The sequence below is a fragment of the Cajanus cajan genome, chromosome 2 (assembly GCF_000230855.2).
Source record: "Cajanus cajan strain Asha chromosome 2, NIPB_CcT2T_4, whole genome shotgun sequence".
Taxonomy (NCBI): Eukaryota; Viridiplantae; Streptophyta; class Magnoliopsida; order Fabales; family Fabaceae; genus Cajanus; species Cajanus cajan.
In genome coordinates this window covers 8,408,959-8,429,762 of record NC_138518.1, presented here as the reverse complement: position 1 = coordinate 8,429,762, position 20,804 = coordinate 8,408,959, and the positions used below count along the sequence as shown (strand labels likewise).

Below are 20,804 nucleotides of genomic sequence, written 5' to 3'. Positions count from 1 at the left end.
TAGGGTATTTTCTTAATCCACAATTTCAATATGGAGTTGAACATGGATCTAATGTGTATCGAGAGACATTTGAAGGAACCAAAAAGGTCATTATGAAATTGGAGAGAAACATGGATGATCAAATTAAAGCTTTAAACTCTGTTAGTAATAAATAATTATATTTTGTTTTTTAAAATTATTGTTATATAACTATGTATTGATATCTTATACAATATAATGTTATATAGTTGGTATTGTTTAAAGACATGGGTGAAACATTTGCTACACCTCAAGCTCAAAGAGCTTGGTCTAGAATGAATCCAGGTAAATATAGTTTCTTCCTTTCTCAATAAATAAATGTATTTTTTATAAATAATAACTTTTTTTTGCTTGATCTCTTAAAAAGCTGAATGGTGGTTGATGTTTGGTTCATGCTCTCCTGAACTTCAACGTGTGGCTATTAAAGTTTTAAGTCAAACAACTTCAGCCACAAATTGTGAAAGAAACTGGAGTACATTTAGCTATATTCATACAAAGACAAGGAATAGGCTTAAGTACAAAAAGTTGCAAAAACTTGTCTTTACACATTACAACATGAAATTGAAAATGAGGCATCAAATGAGAAAAAGTCAAGAAGAAATTGAATCAAGTTTCAATCCAATTAATCTTGATTATATATTTCGAGAAGATGATCCATTATCTGCATGGATAGAAGAAAGAGAAAATCCACTTTTAGATGGAGTTCAAAATTCAGAGTGGTTGCCTCGAATTGATACAGATGATGAAGATGTGGAAGGTGGAGATAGTGATAATGATGGTGGTGACTTAAGCCCACCAAGTAATAATAGTGGTGATGATGGTGTTGATATTGAAGGTGAAGAAAATGATGGTGAGGATGATGAGGATGAACAAAGACAAAATGATCCATATCAAGAGACTCCATATAATAGGCATGACACAAATCTGGTAATTGATTTCACTACTTCTATGCCAAGTATGATTCCTCCTGATCGTTCATTTTCAGGTGATAATAGAAGAGACAATTCACAAGTTAGAAGAGGAAAAAATAAACAAAATGTGTCATGTCAAGATTCTTCATCTTCTCATATTGAACAAAGTTTTAGTGAATTCAATATTGATGATTCTTCAGAAAGTAGTCAAGGGTACTATCCACCATTAGTTTATCAACATCCTTATTTTAATGCATACAATCAATATGGAAGTGACCAAGTTCCCTCATACCACCAACCATCAATGAATTATAATGATCTTTATTATCAACAACAAAGTGGTGGATTTTTTGATTATGTTTTTGGACAAGGAGCCACACAAGGGGATAGCCAAAGCGAGAGTGGAGGCTATGATCATCCTCGTCACTCTACTATGTGGTAATAAGTATCATGTGAGTTATAAATTTATTATATTTATAATTTTTCACTTGTGAAAAAAAATTCATGCTTTTTATAGTTTTACAATATTAATAAAAATTTCATATTTTTTCCTTGTAGTGAAATGCATCTTTGAAAGGTGGCATTGCTTCTCAGATAATTGATGACAATGAAACTTGTGGGCAATCATATTACTTTATGTCAAGCCATGTCCTTTTTTCTTTCTTGTCTATTTAAAATTTGTCTAAATGTGTGTACCTTTAAGTTTTTTATTTGTGTCAATGAGACAATTTGCTTTTGAGATATTATGACAAATATTAAGTAGGAATTAATCTAACCACTATTGTGTTTCTCTTACTTTTAAATTAATTTTAAAATAAATTAAATTATTCATTAAAATAATAGAATGTTTTAAAAAAGGAATAAAAATGTATAAATTTTTTAAAATAAAACATATATCAATAATTACAATTTTTTTATATTTAGTGCAAATAATTAATAATTTCACACTACAATAGCCGCAATCCGCATCGCAATACTCGCAATACCCGCAACCGCAGTAATTGCAACCGCGACCGCAACCGCAATTTAAAACCATGCCGTCAGGTATAGCACAGTTGGGTACAAGCTTACCACGACTTTGGCATGAATTACCAAGTCACTTTTGGAGTTCGCCCACTGACTATCCGCAAGGAACCACGCACCTTCCCCAGTACTTGGTTAAAGGAATAACCTTCGACCTCATACTCTGCTCTAATACTAGCTAAGGACTTAGAGGAGACTCACCCAAACCAGTGGCCTACCTGAGCACCACTCTCACCCAAAACCAGTGGCCTATCTAAGCACCACTCTCATTTATATCAGTGGCCTATCCAAGCACCACTCTCAAGAGACTCTCTGTGAGCTCTTACAGTTCAAAAATATTTTCCCTCTCCTCAAGTCCTAGGATACACACATGCCATAAGGCATCACATGCAATAATGCATCCTATATCATACATGGTCAATCCACCATCATGATCAATATCATCCTCATATGAACATATACACATGTCATATCATATTTAAACATTAATACATATCGTTACCAAGAATACATATGAATCATGCATCACCACGCATCATATATCATACATACATGATCAAATCTTCAACTTTCAACACATGTCTAAGCATCATTTTAAAACAATCATTAATAAACAGGTTCACGCCCAACACAGCCTGAGCGCGCCTGGCCTAATCCTAACTCGAGAGTCCTAAAACTCATTCACGTTCGACACGCTCACCTCCTGCCTGGCATCCTTGAAACAAAGACTCATAAGAGTCTCCACGCCCGATGCAACCCTCCATGCGCTCGATGTAACCGAACACAAAGACCTCCAAGGGTCTCCATGCCCGACGCACCTAACCTGCGCCCGGCGCCATACTAGAAAAATGCCCTTCAAGTCACTATTTGATATTACGCCCGACGTGGTTCCCCTCACGCCCGACCCGCTCTCAACCAAAGACTCCCCACTCATGATCTCGCCTGGCGCGATCAAGAAATGGGTGTCATAGATGAATGCACGTCCGGCGCCAAGAACTGCGCCCAGCACAAATTCAAGCAGTAGCCTCCAAAACTTCAAAAATTTCCAATAATACCTGAAAATCAGCAAATCTAGCTACATGCAAACAAGAAAACACAATGCATAGGCTCCATACAACACAAAAAAAGACTCAGAATCAACATGCACCCATCTGATGCATCAAAATCACCAAAAATCCCATTTTCCCAAAACCCCAAAAAATGAGGATTTCTCCAATCCAACCATGGATTCTCAAGATTCATGCATCAATTGAGTTCCTAAATCACATGCAACCAACCAATCTACATTCTAGCTTCCCTCACCTGAAGATTGGCTTAGAAAGCCAAGAACTGAGAAGAAGCAAAGAAATTCCTCCAAAGCTCGACTCGCAGACTTCAATCCTCCAAAAACAAGCTTTCTAGTATGAAATTTGTAACGTAGTAGGTTATTTCGGAAGGCCCAAAAATCCCAATATGGGTGATTTAGTAGCCCAGAACGGGCAGTTTCCAATCTGGAACGGGCTGTTCCAAACTACTAAATTGACCTGAAAATCGTAGTTGAGAACGGGCCGTTCTGGAGGGAGAACGGGTCGTTCCAAACCCCAAAACGGGCCATTCCAGAGGGAGTATGGGCCATTCTGGATGGAGAACGGACTGTTCTGGATGAATCCCAAAACGGGCCGTTCTAGTTTCAGAACCGGCCATTCTGCATGTGATTTTTGTACGTGATGAGGGGGTGTAGAACGGGTCATTCTGAATTCGGAACATGCCGTTCTGGCCACTCCTGAACTTCTATAATATAGGGGTTAGGTGGTTGAAGAGAAAATGAGGTTTTTAGAGAGAAGTTTTAGAGAGAAGGAATTTGGGTCTGTGAGCTCCTTTCTCTCCCAAATTTCTCTGTATGATTCCTTTTCTCCTCTAGATCACTAATGCCTTCTGTCTTTTCTTGAAATTCAGATTAGGAAGCTTGCTTTGGGAGGATTGAAGTTCCGGGTTGAGTTTCAGAAGTGAATTCTACTTCTTCTCAATTATTGGCTATTTTGAGCCAATCTTCAGGTGAAGGAAGCTAGAATGTTTGTTGTTTAGGTTGCATGTGAGTTTAGAAACTCAATTGATGCATGAATGTTGAGAATCCATAGATGGATTGAAGAAAATCTCATTTTTTGGGGTTTTTGAGAAAAAGGAGGATTTTGATGATTTTGATGCATAGGTTGGATGCATGTGAGATTTAAGTTTATTTTGAGTTGTATGGAGCCTATGTATTGTGTTTTATGTTTGCATGTGGCTGGAGTTGTTGGTTTGGATGAGAGTTTTGAAACTCTTTGACTGGGTTTAGGCTAGGCGCAGGTTGAGCGCGCCAGGCGTGGAAGAGCTTAGGGAAGCTAGATTGTAGATTTTTTTTGGTGATGCTTTTGTGATGAAGATGAGATGTAAATGAGATGCATGTTGTAGTTAAGTTGTGAAGTTGTTTACATGTTGTTTATTTTTGAATTATTAATAAGTCGAGAGGTATAAGTTGAAGTAGTTTATAAGTTGTAAAGTTGTATTAGGATGTATGTGGAAAAGTTGCTATGTTGTTTAAAGTTGTTAAAGTTGAGATTGATGACTATAGTTGTTTATTTTTGTAAAGTTGTTAAAATGTTTATTGTTGTAAAGTTGTTAATATGCCTATTGCTGTAAAGTTGTTAAGATGCCTATTGCTGTAAACTTGTTAAGATGCCTATTGCTATAAAGTTGTTAAGATGCCTATTGCTGTGAAGTTGTTAAGATGTCTATTGCTGTAAAGCTGTGATGATGAGTTGTTGATCACTAAGACTAGGGGATATGTTTTCGAAGTTGCTCATCCCATTGTGTGGATTGAGATAATTGTGGTGCTCTAAGAGCCCAATTTGTTGAAAATCCCTCCCTGGGAAGTTGTCCCTTGGAGTGGACATTGTGTTGTTCTCCTCTAGGACTTAGTTGATCCCGTGTGTGGGAAAGGTCGAGGCACACGTGTACAAAGCGACCACGGTATAGGGGCCAGGTCGAGCTATATCGATTACAAGCGGCCAGATGTTTATTGTTGTAAAGTTGTTATGGTGTCTATTGTTGTAAAGTTGAAAAGTTGGGGACATATGGTGAAGATATATGTCCTATGTTGAGATACATAGTACTAAGGTGATAAGTTGAAAGTTGTTTTAAAGTTAAAAGTTGTTTTAAAGTTGAATCCCTTAGTATTGTGTGGGCGACATGGAAATAGTCGATCCATGTCATAGTTGAATGACCAATTTAAGTAAGGTATCTAGTTAGAGATATAGTCTTTGATTAGGTACTGGAGGGTGCGTGGTACTTGGAGGACAGTGGGTGGGCTAACTCCATATGTAGATTGGTGATGCTAGCCAAGGCTGTGGTAGGCTCATACCCAAACTCTTCTGTCCTAACAGTAGTACTGGACCTCTGAGTCTAAGTGGCACACCTGAGCAATCGCCTATTGTTGTCTATACTTAGTTGTTGGAGATCTCTGAGTTGAAATGCGTGACGGAAGCATAAGTTGTTGATGAGTTAATTTGTTGTTGATAAGAGTTGTATCTATGTTGTTATGTTGTTAAGCTGTGATTGTGTTGTATGTTGACCCTGTTGAGGATGATGATAGTGTTGTTATGTTGTAAGCAGTTTTAAACATGTGTTGTTGAAAGATGTGTAATATATGTCTTGTTTGTCTTCTGTGTCGGATGTGTAGATGATTATATAGTTGTTATGTTGCATATTTGATATTTATGAGTTGTTTATTGTCTTTTGCTTACCCTTGCATGTTTCTATGTAGTTTGGACTGTGATTATCATACGTTGTATGGGAGCAGGGCAGGAATAGGCTAGGAGATAGCTGCTAGAGGCCACAGGAGGTGCCTGGAGATGATTTTTTTAAGGCTACCTTATAGTAACATACTTTGTTGTATATAATTGATTGTTGTTGGTTGCTTGATTAGCAACTTGTGTTGTAAATATTTTATTATACTATTTTAGTATATATATTCCAATAGTGTGTAGTATTGTTTCATAGTGTGACGGTCACGGCGAGTCATTACATATAGGAAAATGAATTGAAAAAAATTATATTAGTTTTGAAATAAATTTAAGTTTAAATGATTATCAATTTTATATTAGTGGTCTTTATTTTTTTCCTATATGTTGTAGGTATTAAGAAATTGTTAAACTATATTGAAAAAATATTTCATTTTAATTTATGTAATGTTTATAAAATATTATTAATAATACTTACAATTGTTGTCATAATAAAAAATTTAAATTAAAATTTTATATATATTTATTTGAGCATCAATTTTATATATTGTGTGATAATCATTTTCAAAAATAAGAAAGTATAACTCCTTCACATTAGATCAATCTCTGTAAGAGTAAGGTAATATTTTCAACTATATTCTGACTATTACTTAAAGAGTATAAGTGTTGAAGTGATGACTATATTCTAACTATTACTTAAAGAATAGAAGTATTGAACTACTTGTAGTAATGATTTTTTATAATGATTAAATTTATAACTATAAAGTGAATTTTTCAAATAATTTGATTATCAAATTTTAATTAACAATTTTATTGATTAAAAAGTCAATTTGTAAGGTGAGGGTTGTCCTCTACTTATATACTCTTTAAAAAAAATTTATCTTTAATTGATGTGAGACTTAAATTTTTTTTTTCTCAATAAAATGAATTAAAATTTATTCTTAATTTTTACCAATCATTTTCAATAATTACTCTTATAAATATATTTTTAGTAATTATTATTTATTAGTCATTAATATTTTTATTAGATAATAAAATAGAAACAATTAATTTATTATCATTAAATAATTATCACTAATAGTAAATTTTAATATAAAATAGATACATTTTTAATAACTATTATTTATTAACTATTAATATTTTTATTAAATAATAAAATAAAAATAATTAATTAATTATTATTAAATAATTGTCAATAAATTTTTTGGTGTAATAATGATACATCTTCCAAAAATAATCTGTAAAACATATTCCGATTCAATGCATCGGTTAATAAATTAGATAAAATTTTAATTGATTTTTATGTACATGTAATTTATTGACAACCTGGAAGAACGTGTGGTGGGTAATTCACGATTCCTGATTTTTTAACACTCATCTTCACATTTCTGTATAAAATATTAAGAAAAAATAACTTGACTTAGATGATCTACTAGACAAGAATACATCACTTAGAGAGAAAGAAAAAGTAAAATAAAAAAAAATACCCATTATTTCATTTTTATTGATTTAAAAAATTAAAAAACTCCGATTTATATATAGGTACCATAATAATTCTCTTAATAATATCAATCATTTATCTTTCATTTTCGTTTTTCTATTTTTCGAATCATTTATCTTCCATATTCTTATTTTATTATTATTTATTTCTGAAATGTTTTCCTACTTAATTTAACATTTTTCAATTTACTAAATTAAAACACCATTCAATCTCTAAAAGTGTATGTTACTAATTTAGTCTTTGAAAATATAATTTTTTAAAAAAAAAATTAAATGTGTAAAACATTACTCATTAATCCAAAATAAAAAATTACTTTAATACTAATATTAATATATATATTAAGAAGTTAACCAATAATAATAAGAAATTGTTTTTAAATACTTAAATGAAATAATTAAAATTTTAAAAATATATTTAATTTTTTTCCTTTCAAATACTAAAGCATCAACCACATATACTTTTAGGATTCAGAATAGTGTTATACCATATGCATGATCAATAAATAATAATCATTAAACATCATTTTTAATATTTTGGATATATATAAACAAACCCCAACCCGATAAAGCAAACTAGATCTAGGCCAACAAAAGAGTAGAGCCTCTGAATCAAAAGAATAAAAAATACAAAACATGACCATCCCAACTGTGCTAGTTTTACCTTATCCTGCTCAAGGGCATGTGAACCCCATGATAATCCTCTCACAAAAGTTGGTTGAGAATGGTTGCAAGGTCATTTTTGTGAACACAGAAATCAACCACAAGCGAGTGGTGAGTTCCATGGTGGAGCAACAACATAGCCTTGATGAATCACAAATCAAGTTGGTCTCAATCCCAGATGGTTTAGGACCCGATGATGACAGAAACAATTTGGGAAAGCTATGTGATGCTATGCTAAGCACGTTGCATGCTACACTTGAGAAGCTGATTGAGGATATTCATTTGAAAGGTGACAACAGAATCAGCTTTATTGTTGCAGATTTGTGCATGGCATGGGTGTTGGATGTTGGGGGTAAATTTGGAATCAAAGGAGCTATATTCTGGCCTGCCTCTGCAGCTGTGTTTGCCTTGATATGCAACATCCCCAAGCTTATTGATGATGGGATCATAAATTCTGACGGTAACAATATCATACTTTACTATCCATGTTTGTTTGACTCTATTGATTGATGAAACATGTAGATTTGTTACTTTTGTTCTTTTTATGTATTTTCTTATAAAAGAAAATTTTATTTCTGCTTGTTTATTCCATTAAAAAAGCTTAAGACAATGATTTTATCTAACCCGACAAGTCAAAAACTAATATCATTTGTAATACTATAATTGTCTCAGGCCGAAAGGTTTTTCCCATACTTAATGTCATTTTATTTTGGTTTTTGTTAATTTTTTTTTCCTGAAGTATGATTTAGCACTCACTCTAAAACTAGGAGATTAAAAATATTTTAATAAAATAATTTCAAGAAGAGAAAACATATGTTTTTAGAAAGTGCGTATTTTTCAAAAATATATTTTTAGTCTTTTAAAAAATACTTTTCATAATATATAGAAAAGCTAAAATATATTTTTATAAAGTAATTTCTGATAAGGCTGACTCAAGACATTGTTAATTAAGCTTAAAGCGAATCTTAAAATAAGTGATAAATTTTTAAGGATATTGAAAGATTGTATTTAAGAAACTATACTATTGTTTCTACTGATGTATAAAAATACAACTTCATCAAATAACCTGAAATTGATTTTCTGGTGATAGGGCTTGAGGCCCAATCTGAATCACAATATCTTGTGAGTTGAAGAGTGTTTTCCTTTTGGCAGAATAATTACTACTAGAAAAATTAAAATTAGAGAGGGAATGAATTCGTCACAAAACAGTATAAAATCTGTCATAAAACAAATTTGTAACAGAATTTGTGACAGAACTGATTTCGTCACAAAAATTGGCGTTACAAAATATTTAGTGACGGAAAATTTCAGTTCGTCACAATCAGTGATGAAATTATGGCATCACAAATTCTATCACTAATTTCTAATATTAAATATTCATAAATTAATAAAATTCCGTCACAAATTGTGACGAACTTAGTGAGAGACTTGTTTCCGTCACAAATTTGTGACAGAATTTGTGACTTCGTCACAAATTTGTGATTGATTTAATCCGTCACAAATTTGTGAGGGATACGTGCCTCTTATTAATGCCAAAAGTTGAAAGGAATGTTGGCCTCTCAAGAGGGTTCTATTTCACGACATTTTACTTTTTATCATGTTTTATCCTTACTTGCACAATTTCTGGGAGACATCCCAAAAGATCACCCATCCCTGTATTACTCCAAGTCAAGCACGCTTAACTGTGAAGTTCTTATGAAATAAGCTACCAAAATGTATATGCATGTTGTCAATATAACTTGTACAAGTTAATTCATTTAAGTCATCCTCAACTACACAATCTCATACTTGTATTGTAATAATAATATATAATAATTTTATATTATAAATAATAATAATAATAATAATAATATATTTAATTAATATTTATTTATATATACTTACTTTTATAATTAAAAATCTACTTATTTCTATCTAAAATTATAATTTACATTATTTATTTTTATAATTTATAATAATAATATAATTTATAGAATTATAAATATTTATTTATTACATACCTATAAATTAAATTTAAAATTTTAACTAAATTATTAAATAATTTAATATATTTATTTTTCTTAAATCAATGATATAAAATTTAAAAAATGTATTTATTCTTGTTTTATTTTATAATTATCAATCATTAATAAAATACTACCTTAAAATCTTATTTAATTATATCATAATATTTTCACATCAAATTTAAAATAAGATATTAGTTATACAAAAATATTAAGGTCGTATAGTAAATTGTCAATAAGATTTTAGTTAAATAATTTAAAATAATTAATATTTTAATTATATTATTAATTATAAAATAATTTATTCCAAAGCTAATTAATTTTTTTTATATTAATTATTAGTAAAATTTAACAACTTTTAATTTAACAATTGGATCGATGAAATTCAACACACACCATGAGTTATTGAGCGAAATTACTTTACCAAGAATTATTTCATAAATTATTTGATTCCTCCACTCTCTCTCTCTATCTCTCCCTCTCAGAGGGAGAAATGAGGATTATACTAATACCGGTGTAATTTTTACTAAGTATTACACACCAGGATTATACTAATATTAGTGTAACTTTTACTGAGTATTACACACCGCATAATAACTTTATATTAAATGTGAATTTTGTAAATTCAACCATTAGATTATTATAAAAATATAATAATATAATAATTATATTACGAATAATAATAATAATATATTTAATTAATCTTTATTTATATATACTTACTTTTATAATTAACAATCTACTTATTTCTATTTAAAATTATAACTTAAATTATTTATTTTTATAATTTAAAATGATAATATAATTTACAAAATTATAAATATTTATTTGTACATAGTTACAAATTAAATTTTAACATTTTAAATAAATTATTACAAAATTGAATATATTTATTTATCTTAAATCAAAGATATAAAATTCAAAACATGTATTTATCCTTATTTTATTCTCTAATTACCAACCATTAATAAAATACTAACTTAAAATCTTATATAATTATATCATAATATTTTCACATCAAATTTAAAACTAAATATTAGTTATACAAAAATATTAAGATCATATAGTAAATTGTCAATAAAATTTTAGTTAAATAATTTAAAATAATTAATGTTTCAATTATATTATTAATTTGTAGATAATTTATTCCAAAGCTAATTAATTTTTTCTATATTAATTATTAGTAAAATTTAATAACTTTTAATTTAAGAATTAGATCGATGAAATTCAACACACACCATGAGTTATTGAGGGGAATAACTTTACCAAGATTTATTTCTTAAATTATTTGATTTCTCTACTCTCTCTCTTTCTCTATTTCTCTTAGAGAGAGAGAGAGGAGGATTATACTAACACCGGTGTAACTTTTACTAAGTATTACACACTGCTCAATAACTTTATATTAAATGTGAGTTTTATAAATCCAACCGTTAGATTACTATAAAAATATAATAATATATAATAATTGTAATATGAATAATAATAATAATATATTTAATTAATCTTTATTTATATATACTTACTTTTATAATTAACAATCTACTTATTTCTATTTAAAATTATAATTTAAATTATTTATTTTTATAATTTATAATGATAATATAATTTAAAAAATTATAAATATTTATTCATTTCATACTTATAAATTAAATTTTAACATTTTAAATAAATTATTAAATAATTTAATATATTTATTTATCTTAAATCAAAGATATAAAATTTTAAAAATGTATTTATCCTTGTTTTATTTTCTAATTATCAACCATTATTAAAATACTAACTTAAAATATTATCTAATTATATCATAATATTTTCACATCAAATTTAAAACTAGATATTAGTTATACAAAAATATTAAGATTATATAGTAAATTGTCAATAAGACTTTAGTTTAATAATTTAAAATAATTAATGTTTCAATTATTTTGTTAATAAGCAAATAATTTCTTCCAAAGCTAATCAATTTTTTCTATATTAATTATTAGTAAAATTTAATAACTTTTAATTTAACAGTTGGATCGATGAAATTCAACACATACCATGAGTTATTGAGCATAAGAACTTTACCAAAAGTTATTTTGTAAGTTATTTGATTCCTCCACTCTCTCTCTATATATATATAGAGAGAGAGAGATGAGAGTTATAATAACACCGGTATAACTTAATTTTACTAAGTATTATACCGCTCAATAACTTTATATTAAATGTGAATTTTGTAAATCCAACTGTTAAATTAAAAGTTCATATCACTTTATATGTTTATATCAAATTTTGTTAAAATTGAACAACAACGTGAAGGTAATCAAAATGTTCATATTTTAGTATATTTTGAAATGTATATATTACGTTAATTTTGTTTTATAAGAATGAAGTATTAAATCATCTTGCATTAATATAAAATTTTGTATATATGATTTAAGAGTAAAGAATTTTCAATTTAATGGTTGGATTTACAAAATTCTCATTTAATATAAAGTTATTGAGCGGTGTAATACTTAGTAAAAGTTATACCGGTGTTATTATTACTCTCCTCATACATACATACACATATATATATATATATATGGAGCTTTTTTAATATATGATTGTCAATTTTCGAAAAAAATTCTTAAAATTTTGACAAATATATATTTGTCGGACATATTCCATCAGTAATATAACTTTTCCTACGAATTTTTTTTCATTAAAAAATATAAATTCTCCGATGGATAAATTTGTCATAATTTTAAAAAAAATAACATATATTCTTTAATTCTGCATAATTCTTACATATAAAAATTTCATAAACAAAATTTAATATTTTGAATAATTTCTCACAAATTTCGTAGCTATTTGTGACGGAATTTGTGACAAAATACAAATATTGACAAAAATTTCGTCACTGACTTATTTATTATAGTATTGTGACGCATTTTTGTGAGTGAATATTTATAGAGAAACTTAATCTGTCACAAAATCCGTCACTAATTTCAATAAATGGCAGTCCGTCACAAAAAAAATTCCCTCACTAAATTTGTCACTATTAGTGACGATATTTTTTCCGTCACAAATATTAATTTTTCTAGTAGTGAATTCCCTGACTTGGTGAGCTCTTTAGATATCATAGTACACACATGGTTGCATCCTAATGCACTTGTTGTGGTTCTTGCATGAATTGGCTTAGTATATGCATTGAGTAGGTGATATCTGGTCGAGTAATAATGAGATATATGAGAGGTCCCACTAGTTTTTGATATTGAGAAGTGTCGCAATAAGCACACCCTAAAGCCAAAGCTAATTGATGGTTTTGCTCCATTGGAAAGGAAGACGACTTGCAAGCAAGCATACCACATTCGTTTAGAATGTACAACGTGTATTTCCTTTAATTTATGAACAATACATGTGCTCCTCTAGCTAACTCCAAACCAAGAACATATTTGAGAGGACCAAGATCCTTCATGCGGAAACATATTAGTTTAGATACTTCTTAAAGTTGGCACACGTAACAATATCATTGCTTGCAATAACTAGATCATTTACAAACACGAGAACCACAAGAAACACATTATTATGTGAGTACGTGAAAAGGTTGTGATTTGCATGACACTCACAAAAGCCATACTCCCTAAGGGCTTGAGAGAGTTTGGAGTACCAATTGCATGATGCCTATCACAAACCATACAAGGACTTCTTTAAATGACATACCATCCCTTCTTTTGGTGTTGCATATCTTTGTGGGATGTCCATATAGACTTCCTTATCTAAATCTCCATGCAATAAAGCATTACTCATATCCATTTGATGTAACTCCCAGCCTTTAGCAACAACAATAGTCAATAAGCACCTAATTGTTGTCATCTTTGCTACTAGTGCAAAAGTTTCATTGAAATCTTCTCTTTCAATTTGTGTGAAACCTTTGGCCACAAGATAAGCTTTATACTTCTTTATCTCTCCATCCGCCTTGTACTTGATTTTATATTCCCATTTGCACCCTATGGTTTTTTTATTTGGAGGGAGAAAAGTCAACTCTTATGTCTCATTATCCTCCAAAGCTTGAAGCTCTCGACTCATTGCATCACACCATTCTTGTTATTTTATGGCTTGAGAATATGTTTTTGGTTCTTCATGGGATGCTATTACTACAAGATATGCTCGGTATTTTTCTAAAAAATGATCATAGTTTATGAAATTGTAGAGAGGTTAGGCGATGCTTGAAGAAGGGGTGAATTTGGAAGAATTGCATGATGGATTTACAATAGTTGCATGACAGTCTTTGAGATAAGTTGGCAGTTGTCATGTTTGTGGAATTGTTTTGAAGACTTCTTGTAGCTCCCTCTCACTTGTTGCTTCCTCCTCCATACTAATAAGATCTACATGATTAATAATTGCATCTTGATTTGTTTCTGACTCGTTATTTGAGTTTTCAATTTTTGGCTCATCATCATTGTACATAGGATATGCTTCTTTCACCTATTGAGATATGTAATGAAAAATGGATTCTAGATTATTTGTCACGTTATTCTCTTCATGCATGCTATAATAAGATACATGTTCATAGAAAGCTACATCTCATGCAATGTTAATTTCTTTAGTTGACAGATTGTACACCTTCCATCCCTTTTGGCCTTGTGGATATCCTATAAACATGCATCTTTCAGCTTGTGGTGCAAATTTGTCTTTGTTCTTGGACAAATTCTTCACATAACATAAGCAACCAAAATTTATTATATGAGCATAGCTCGTTGGTTTTCCAAAAAAACAATACATAAGGGGTTACTCCCTTCTTGGAAATGGTAGGGGTTCGATTAATGAGATGAGTTGCAGCCAAAACACACTCTCCCCAAAAATGTAAGGGAAGGTTGGCTTGAAAACGTAGAGCCCTTGCCACATTGAGGATATGCCTATGCTTACATTCTACAGGCCCATTTTGTTAAGGTGTAGCTACACAAGATGCTTCATGAATGATTCCTTCTTTTAGAAGGAAATTTTGGAAGGAATAATTGGTGAACTCGGTGCCATTATCACTTCGAATTCACTTGACATTTGTATTAACTTGTTGTTTTATCATGTTGCAGAAATTCATGAGATGCTCCAAAGTTTCACTTTTATGTTTCATGAGATAAACCTAAGTTCTTTTAGTTAAATCGTCAACGATGGTAAGAAAATAACGGAAACCATTATGTGTCGCTGTATGATATCTCCCCCAAAAATCACAATGTATAAGATGAAAGGGTTGTGGTGCCTTATTCTCACTATGATAAAACAACAAGCCTACTTTGCTTGGATCTGTGACATACATCACAACACTCATTCTTATTCAAAAAGAAATTACACTTAAGCATATGTGAAATTTGTTTGAGGGCTTGTGTAGATAGGTGTCCCATTCTTGAATGCCAAAGTTTAGAGGAATCCTTTTGAGCCACAACACAAGATGATCCTATCTTCAGTTTCTTGAACAAGTAAATCCCATCATGCAAATCACCTAATCTAATCATCTTCTTCATGGTTTGGTCTTGTATCATACAATAATTTTTATCATAAGTCACTATACAGTTTGAATCATGAATTAACTTGTGTATAGAAATCAAGTTGCAACTGAACTTGAGAACAAATAAAAAACATTTTTGAACTTGATGTTTCTGTTAAGATCTACATATCCCATTTTATCAACAAGTATTGCACTCCCTATGGGTATTATGGTGTATAAAGGTTTATCAATCTTGCATACTCCCTTTAGTATGGAGGATGCAGGGGTCATGTGGTGTGAGACGCCACTATTTAAGACCCATTGTATTTCTTGTAACTCAGTATTACTAGCCATGTGATCACGTGGTCCTATCATGTGAAATCCATGAAGAGCATGTCCTAATGTTGTTCCTTCTACAATGTCTTTCTTGGTGTTGTCCTCTACACGACTCATATGTGCACTAGGTTGTTCATCTGACCGTGCCATGTGTGTTATAGATTGGCCTCCTTGTCGATTTGAACCATGTTGAGTCCTTTGGGTATCCCAACTGGATGGGTACCCTATTATTTCAAAACATTTTTGCTTGACGTGTCTTATTTTTCCACAGTGATCACACCTAGGCCTTTCGTTATCTTTCCATTTTTGTCTACTAGTGTTGGAATAGAAAACAATTTTGTTTCAGTCTTCACATTTCTCTCTTTATCTACAGTAAGGTGCGATTCTTCCCTTGTTATCAAATTGTAAATGCGTCTTAGAGAAGGAAGAGGTTTTGAGTTCAAAATGGTTGTCTTGACATGTGCATATTGTTCACTACCTAAACCTCCAAGAAAGAGATGTACATGTTGATCCTCTTCTCTTTGTGCTATTTTCTTGGATGCTCCACAAGTGCACTCAGGGAGGGGTTGAAGCTCATCCAATTCATCATAAAGGCTCTTGAATTTTATGTAGAAATTACTTACGCTGAGTTCTGGTTCTTTCTCCATTAGGCAAAGTGTGCACTAAACCTGGTGGATATGTGGTGCTTTTGTTTGTGCGAACCTTTCCTCCAGATCAACCCAAATTTCTCTTGTTGTGAAGGCATGTGAAATACTTCTATGTAGGTTAGGGTCAATAGAGTTAATGATCCAAGACATAACCATGGAGTCCACCTTCTCTTAGTTGACATAATTTGTAGCTTTTGGATTTGGTTTCTTGATGCTTAAATCAATGAAACCCAATTTCATCTTCACACGTAGAGCAATCTTGATCGAGCATGCCCACGTCCAGTAGTTGGCTCCATCGAGGGTTGCAACAATAAGGGGAGTGCTAGGATTATCTGAACAATTGAGGTAATAGGCTAAAGTGAGTAAATTCATCCCTGACTTGTTTTTAGAATCAATCTACTCTAATGCCATGATAAATTTCTAAGGATATTGAAAGATTGTATTCAAGAAATTATATTATTGTTTCTGCTGATGTATAAAAATAGAGTGTGCCTTCCAAATATATTGAGGCCAAGAGAAGATAATAGACTTTAGAGATAAAAAAAAATACTAACAAACTATCTAATTCTAACTAAAAGATAACCAATAGATTAGTTGTTTATATCTTGTCTTCTATTATCTTTTATTAGTAAGGATTTTAAAAATTAACAATAATACTTTTTATGAAAACTTAAAAATGATTTACAGATGGGCCTTGAAAAAAAAGTTATATTTGTACATCTTTTAGAGATAAGTCTTTTAAAGTGAACTTTTAAGAATATAAAAAGTGATTTGAGTTTTGAGCCTTGAAAAATTATATAAATATTAATTAAAAAAATTCTTTAGGATGCCTAAAGTAGGGGCTATATTGACTTCATACTTAGATCAACCCTATTTATTGAAAAAGTAAAATATTCTTTGAGAAAATAGTTTTTGGAAGAGTAAAAAAAATTAGGAATCAAATAACATAGTAATTCATCATAATAAAATAGTAATAATTAATATATATATATATATATATATATATATATTTATTGTTTCTAATAAATAATTCATCATAAAATTAATGTTCATATTTTTGGAAATGACAGTTTAAAGAATTCACAATTTTATATCAAATGTATGCAATATTAGAAAGGATTTAAAATATGTTAAAGTTCAGAGTGCAAAAACAATTGGGTTTACAAAAATAATAAAGATGAGTCATTACCAAAGAGGAAAAATTAAGAAATAAAGGGTATAAAAGAAGAAGGAAATGAAGAGTGGTTTTAGAGAGGGATACACTAGTGGAAGAAAATGAGTCAAGGAAGGGAAGGTGAATGAATAAGATAGTTTTTAGAAAAATTTATTTAAAAAATAAATTGAAAAGGTATTTATTTAAGAATTTTTTTGAAAAAAAAAATAGAGAAAAGGAACGTATTAGAAAAAAGAGGTATATATAACATTTGTCTTTTATTTTAGATTTTAACATTATATTTATATTCAAGTTGTGCTTATCAACTATCATGGGTTAACATAAATAGTTTAGGATCTGGTCCAAATTTGTGTTCCCTATTATGCAAGTTTGACACTCCTATGATCATTAAAATTTTATTTTGATTGGCGTACCCCTGCTCAAGGAGATTCTTTGGTACAAGAGGTAAAATTTCTCTGATAGATCTATATTAACTCTCAATTCACCAATTATAGTCTTCGGTTAAATTGGACATTACTAAGTTTTGATTAACTGTTAAGTGAACAGTAGTGTTTGTTTTAAAGATCTCCGGCATGTCATTGGCTCCTCGCCAGTGTCTAGTATAATCTTGGGGTGTCATCTCCTATCTACTATTATGAAGTATATAAAATAAAAAATAAAAAAAAAGTCGTGCTTATCAATTATGATAAGCCAAACCCAATAAGACCAATATAGCAGAAGAACCAAGCAGGAAAAGGCCCAAACGTGAGAAAAAATGACCTAAGTGGCTTAAGAACTTGGTTAAAGGTCTTAGCTGTTAACCCAGCCCAGTGTTGATGACCTGTTCTTTTATTTTGTCGATTGAATAATAGTAGTCAGTATTAACCCTCCTTTGCTTACCTGTCTTTATATTTAAAGGACTTTTAGTTCATTTTGAATGTAAGAATAATATTTTCAGGTAGCAAGTGTTTTCATTAGAATTATTATCGTTAGTTTATGTTAGTAATATTTTCCACTAAGGATAGGTGCCTTCCTATCAAATTATCATTTATAATAGACACGAAATTTGCAAAGCTTTGTCAATTTTTCTTTTATTTTTGGAAAATTATCAATGAAAAATTAGATGCAAAATTTTCATATTACAAAATCATGTCAAACTATAACACAAATAAAAATCTATTTCCATTTTTCACTAGTTAATTTTTACTTTATTCATTTCAGGATTCATACTAAAGTCTAAAAAGACAATTCGATTATCATCAAGTATGCCAGAGATGGACACAAAAACCTTTTTTTGGCTCCATATGGGTGACACAATGAACGGTACGCATTTGCTCAAGTATTTGATGCATTGTATACGAGCTTTAAGTTTGACAGAGTGGTGGCTTTGCAACACAACATATGAACTTGAACATGGGGCATTAACCTTTGTTCCTAAACTCCTCCCAATTGGCCCTTTGTTGAGAAGTTATGACAAAACAAATGCAACTGAAAGATCATTGGGACAATTTTGGGAAGAAGATCTCTCTTACATGAGTTGGCTCGATCAACAACCACATGGTTCTGTCACATATGTTGCGTTTGGCAGTTTCACACAGTTTGACCAAAACCAATTCAATGAATTAGCTCTTGGACTAGACCTAACCAATAGACCTTTTCTTTGGGTTGTGCGACAAGACAATACGATGGTATACCCTCCTGAATTCCAAGGGCATAAGGGTAAGATAGTTGCATGGACCCCTCAACAAAAGGTTTTACACCACCCTGCCATAGCATGCTTTATTAGCCATTGTGGCTGGAATTCAACTATGGAAGGTTTGTCAAATGGGGTGCCCTTCTTGTGTTGGCCATATTTTGGTGACCAAATTTATAATAGTTCATACATTTGTGATCAATTAAATGTTGGATTGGGATTGAATCCAGATGAGAATGGAATTGTGTCACAGTGGGAGATTAAGAAGAAATTGGATCAACTACTTATGGATGACAATATAAGATCAAGGTCTCTAAAGCTAAAGGAGAAGGTAATGATGAGCAACATAATAGACAAACATGAATCTTTAGATAACTTCAAAAAGTTTGTCAACTGGTTGAAAGAATAAGAATCAGCCTTTTGTGCGTATATTTTGGATCAACTTCTTTGTATTTAGCAAATAATTAGTGCACATTTTTAAAATTGGATTGTGGTTAACAACTCTTCAACATAAATTAGTTCTTTATGATAGTCATAAGAGTGCCATTATGATATTTATCACTTTTTAACAATAAAATAGTTTTTATTTTTGTAAAAGTAGATAAAAAAAATAATATAAAATAAGGTATAATTGACTTTGTAAAAGTAAACACTAAAAGAGTATTGTTGTTGTGTGTATTAATTAATTAAAAAATTGATATTATATTATTTTTTTATTTTGATTCTTGAAATCAATCATTGCTTCAGAAAGTTATGAAATATATTAATAAATTATGAAACTTTGACAATTAATATGAAAAGGGAAAATGAAGAGATACTAGATATATTGTTTCAATATAAATTAATAAGTGGAAAAATTAAACTTTGGTGTGCATAGGTGTACATGGTTGTAATGACTCATATTCATAATGGTCAAATAGATGTTGGAGTATAGCAGATTAGGCTTAGACCCCCTATTTATTGGATTACAAACTAATTAGGTTGGGATGTCAGGTTATGCCATCATTATGACACTCGTTCTACCCCAACATATAACAATAAAATAAAAGGAGAAAATTATTAATAATTTTGAGTAAAACGGTTCACATATGAAACACTTTCAAACATCTAGTCAATTTGAAAAAAAAATTTATAAAATATAAGTTTACAATTATGATTAACAAGAACAATAAAATTCAAATAAAATAAAATTTTCAATCTAAGTCCCTTACCCCGATGTCACATTATCAAAGCAACCCCTAACTTCAACTGTTAGCACCTTGAGTGCCACCCACATCTAGTTTATCCTCACCTAAAATAACCACAAATAGTACTATAACGTAGTAAGTATTTCAGAAGGCGATGGGTGATTAAGTAGCCCAGAATGGGTCGTTCCAAAATTGGAAAGGGCCGTTCCAAACTACTAAATTGGCCTATAAATCCTAGACTGGAACGGGCCGTTCCAAACGTGGTTGTTGTGAGTTAAATTCAACCCTAGAATGGGTCGTTCTGGTTTGGGAACGGGCCGTTCTAAACGTGCCAGAACGGGCCGTTCTAGTTTCAGAATGGGTCGTTCTACATGTGAATTTTACACATGATGAAGGAGCCCAGAACGGGTTGTTCCAGATTTGAAACGGGTCGTTCTGGCCACTCCTGACCTTTATAAATAGGCTTTAA

At 30.7% G+C, this 20,804-nt stretch overlaps 1 protein-coding gene across 1 annotated transcript; it reads left to right on the top strand.

The window, feature by feature from the left end:
- Window positions 1-7,761: 7,761 nt before the first annotated feature.
- On the top strand, window positions 7,762-19,557 carry LOC109818953 (UDP-glycosyltransferase 83A1). The gene is made up of 2 exons (XM_083067882.1): window positions 7,762-8,330; window positions 18,677-19,557. The coding sequence occupies exons 1-2, from the start codon at window positions 7,844-7,846 to the stop codon at window positions 19,555-19,557; spliced, it is 1,368 nt and encodes a 455-aa protein (XP_082924008.1). The 5' UTR covers window positions 7,762-7,843.
- The last annotated feature ends 1,247 nt before the right edge of the window (window positions 19,558-20,804 follow it).

Coding starts and splice junctions, on each gene's coding strand:
- LOC109818953 (XM_083067882.1), top strand. CDS start 7,844: ATGACCATCCCAACTGTGCTAGTTTTACCTTATCCTGCTCAAGGGCAT. Junction 8,331..18,676: donor TGGGATCATAAATTCTGACG/GTAACAATATCA, acceptor TATTCATTTCAG/GATTCATACTAAAGTCTAAA.